The 3,581-nt window shown below is 43.3% G+C and overlaps 1 protein-coding gene across 1 annotated transcript; it reads right to left on the minus strand.

The window, feature by feature from the left end:
* Positions 1 to 76: 76 nt before the first annotated feature.
* b9d1 (B9 protein domain 1) lies at positions 77 to 3,074 on the minus strand. Its single transcript, XM_031756451.2, has 7 exons — positions 2,874 to 3,074; positions 2,649 to 2,717; positions 2,384 to 2,495; positions 1,605 to 1,701; positions 1,361 to 1,423; positions 775 to 842; positions 77 to 503 (listed from the first exon to the last, which is right to left on the minus strand). Exons 1-7 carry the CDS (start codon positions 2,934 to 2,936, stop codon positions 355 to 357), a joined length of 621 nt encoding a protein of 206 aa, XP_031612311.1. The 5' UTR covers positions 2,937 to 3,074; the 3' UTR covers positions 77 to 354.
* Positions 3,075 to 3,581: the final 507 nt, after the last annotated feature.

The following is a 3,581-nucleotide window of genomic DNA, read 5'->3' on the forward strand; positions in this document are numbered from 1 at the left end:
GCTCTGTCCGCTCTGCTGTCTCTCCTTGTATGTTGTTTTTAGGCTGTTTTCCCCACAGACAACAGCGATCTGTGCTCAACATGTGGTTTATTTGTGTTAGAAAAGTTAAAAAAAAAAAACCATACAGTAACAGTGAAAAAAATTCAAAAATGGTACAAAATGTATAACTGAAAGCACATTAGCATAATTCCATCTCTACACAATATTTCCAGATACGCACATTGTTGCTGGTGTCTCAGTTGAACACGGGATTGTCACTGTGAGGGGAAAAACGTCGCCTTCAGGGGCTCGTAACATGAGGAGACGTGTTATTTGGCCCAAATTTCCTTCAGTCTGTTAATGTTGCCACACGTTTTATGGTTGTTCCTCTGTTGACCAGCCAGATGTGGCGGAGGGCTTGTTTGCCGGGCCTGATGGTCCCGTGTCATAGTCCATCTTCTTCATGTCTTTAGTCATGATGAGAAAGGAGACTGAGACGAAGCCTTGCGAATGAACTCTAGTCACTGCAACATTAAATATAAGACACAGAGTTTTTGTTTTAGTCCAGAGCCTGGAAAATACGCTACAGAGTAATAAGTAACTTGTGTAATTTGATCTGCTGTGAATCTAAAGGCTCAGTCACTAGAATAAAAACTGCTATAGGAGAAACAACCATTTCAACAGCAACAAGAAGTTAATCGCACTAGACTGGACTCCTTTCGTTTTTCCTGGTGTGACTTTAGCACAACGTGGTAGTTTTGGGACAGTAAAGAAATGCAGACAAGAGCCACACACCTTCTCTGCCCTCACCCTGGGCCACCACTTTAGGATCTGTGTATTCAGGCCGCCGCCCCGTCAACCACCTGAACAGAGGAGAGGAAAAAAAAAATTTGTAGTACACAGAAAGGTTCACAAACTGGCTTAAGAATATGCATTTAGCTTGAGATGTACATCATTTTCTCAGTCTACTCTGGAGGGCTTTTTAAGGCAATTTAACCTTAACTTGATACTTTGATACAAGTGGCTAAAACAAGAGGAAGAAAAGCCCTTAAAAAGTGTGCTGCTGCTGTTTTATTTCAGTTACACTGTCAGGACAACAAATGGCATAACTTTGGCATGCCACCAAAGTTACGCAACCTTAGGTTGTCAGGAGATAACGTGGGAATACCTTTGTGTGTGTTTTTTCCGCATACTGATCACAGAAGCAGGAAAACAATGTTAATTATTCTCACCACACAGGTAATAAGAGCCTATCTTTAGCTCAGGTCTTGTGCAGACAGACATGGTGGAACATTAACTTTTTTGTACTGCTCTGAGATCATAAGCCACCCGAGCCACTGGCAGAGAGACGAGAAGACTGCACACTGAGCACACATCTCACCCTGTGAACTTCTGAAGTCTCCATGTGGGCTCAGGAACAAACATGGGAATGGTTTTCGTATGCCTGAAGAATAAAAATAAGGTTATTTTCTGTTTCACGCTCTTCCTGCTGAAAGAAGCAAGTGGTGTCTACATTCTGACATAGCTCAAAGGTGAGCACAAGTTATTTGAAAATGGTACTTGTGTAGGGCAACCCCCCCCCCCAAAAAAACCCCTAAGGATAAGTAAATGAAAGCAGTACTGACTGTCCTGGTGTGAAGGGGATGTGTGTTGCTCCGTAGCCTCTGACTACATCGTTGCCAAAAACATCTGGACCATAAACACTCACCACGAGCTGAGGCCCTGGAAAATGAACCCATTAATTAATACATAAATTCTCTGTCTACAATAAGTTTTAGATATTACTTCTACTTCTATTTTCAGCTGCTCCCTTTAGGGGTCACCAGAGCAGATCATCTGCCTCAATCTCACCTATCTAACATCTTCCTCTGTGGTCTTCCTCTTTTCCTCCTGCCTAACAGCTCTATATTCAGCATCCTTTGTCCAGCATTTCCACCTTCCCTCCCTCCATGTCTAACTGTCTCCAAACTGCTCAACCTGAGTGGTCCCGCTGATATATTAATTTCCAGTCCCATCCATCCTGGTCACTCCCAGACTCCAAACCATGCATCATAACAGATCTCACCACCATCCTTTAAACCTTCCCTTTCACTCATGCTGCTATCCTTCTTTCACAAATCGCCCCTGACACTCATCTCCACCCACTCCACCCAGCCTGCACTCTCTTTTTCACCTCTCTTGTACACTTTGGACGGTTGATTCTCACATACTTGGTTGGCTGTCTGTCAGTACTACAGTTCATCTCTTGTCACTCTATCATATACTTTCTCTTGATCTGCAAAGACACACTGCAACTAATTTGCCATTCTCTATACTTCTTCTAAAGGATCTAATATTTTTGTCAACAGAAGGCAACTGTTCCTAATTAACCACGTGTTTTTGAGTGTGTTTGTGTAATGCTCACATCCAGATGGATTTGTGCTCTTAAATGTTGTTGCCAGTGGGAAGTTCCATATCAACCTGTGCGATGCTTGACTGCTTTTACTGGCGATTTGTGTGATGCCTTCCTCCAACCCCTATAGAAGGAAAACAAACAAACACACGAACTTTCAGTAGGGGCTGGACTTTAACCATTTGTTATTTAGTAAAGACTTTATGACCCCTTTTCAGGCTAATTGTGGCTTTACTAAACATAACACTGTAATTTTATATTGCATCACGCTACTCACCGTGGTGGGAGCCCAGTCGTGGCCGTAGACAAAACAATATTTGCAGTACAAGTTGTCATACTGTGGAAACTGAAATACAACACAGATATCAGCTTAACACCTGTACACAAGGGTAAACGAACCGAGAAATGAGACGAATCCATGGCACAAGCTATCTCAGGGGATGCTAATGCTAGCTGAACAATCAGCTGCAAGGCTAGGCTAAAACACAGAAAGCCCACTCACGTTCGCTCCCTCAATATGTCCGTTCACCGTGAGAAGAAACACGGATGGGTTGCTTGCAGCCATTACGGCTTTAGTTAGTAAACCAGAAGCTGAATGCGTTTCTATTTCATGAAAGATTCAACCCGCTGCAGAAGAATCCTGCTGCTGATCATTCCGTTGCTAGGGCGACGCTTTTCCTCCTCTCTACGGAAACCTGCTACATCCAAACTGAACGGTCGCGTAAACGCAGTGAGGAAATGTTCACACTGTCCACAAGATGACGCCACTGTACCAAACACCAATAAAGAAGCAAACTCAAACACTGAGTAACAGGAGAGCATCCTGCAGCTTTATATAAACAGTGAGCACTATCAGGCTGAGGAGACGGTAATGCGCGCGGTCACATAGTGTACTAAGTGGGGCCACGAGTCACAACATATGATCAGGAAGCAGAGGAAGTGTGGAATGGAGGATCACAGCATTACCACATTAGTGTCCAGTGGCTTCGATTTATGGGTAGGATTTATTACCATGTCCATTCTTGGGAACAGAAGATGGCAGAACTTAATATGTTGGTTGTCAGCCATTGTTTAAAAACAGTGAGGAAGAGGAGAAGCCTTCCAGCACATAGGGGAAGTAGAGGATGGTGGGGGCAGTTATAATACACTAATGCATAAACTCTCAGGGACAAAACTGGTTTTGATGTAAAAATATTCTGGATCTGCACTA

Source organism: Oreochromis aureus, linkage group 4 (assembly GCF_013358895.1).
Source record: "Oreochromis aureus strain Israel breed Guangdong linkage group 4, ZZ_aureus, whole genome shotgun sequence".
NCBI classification, from domain to species: Eukaryota; Metazoa; Chordata; class Actinopteri; order Cichliformes; family Cichlidae; genus Oreochromis; species Oreochromis aureus.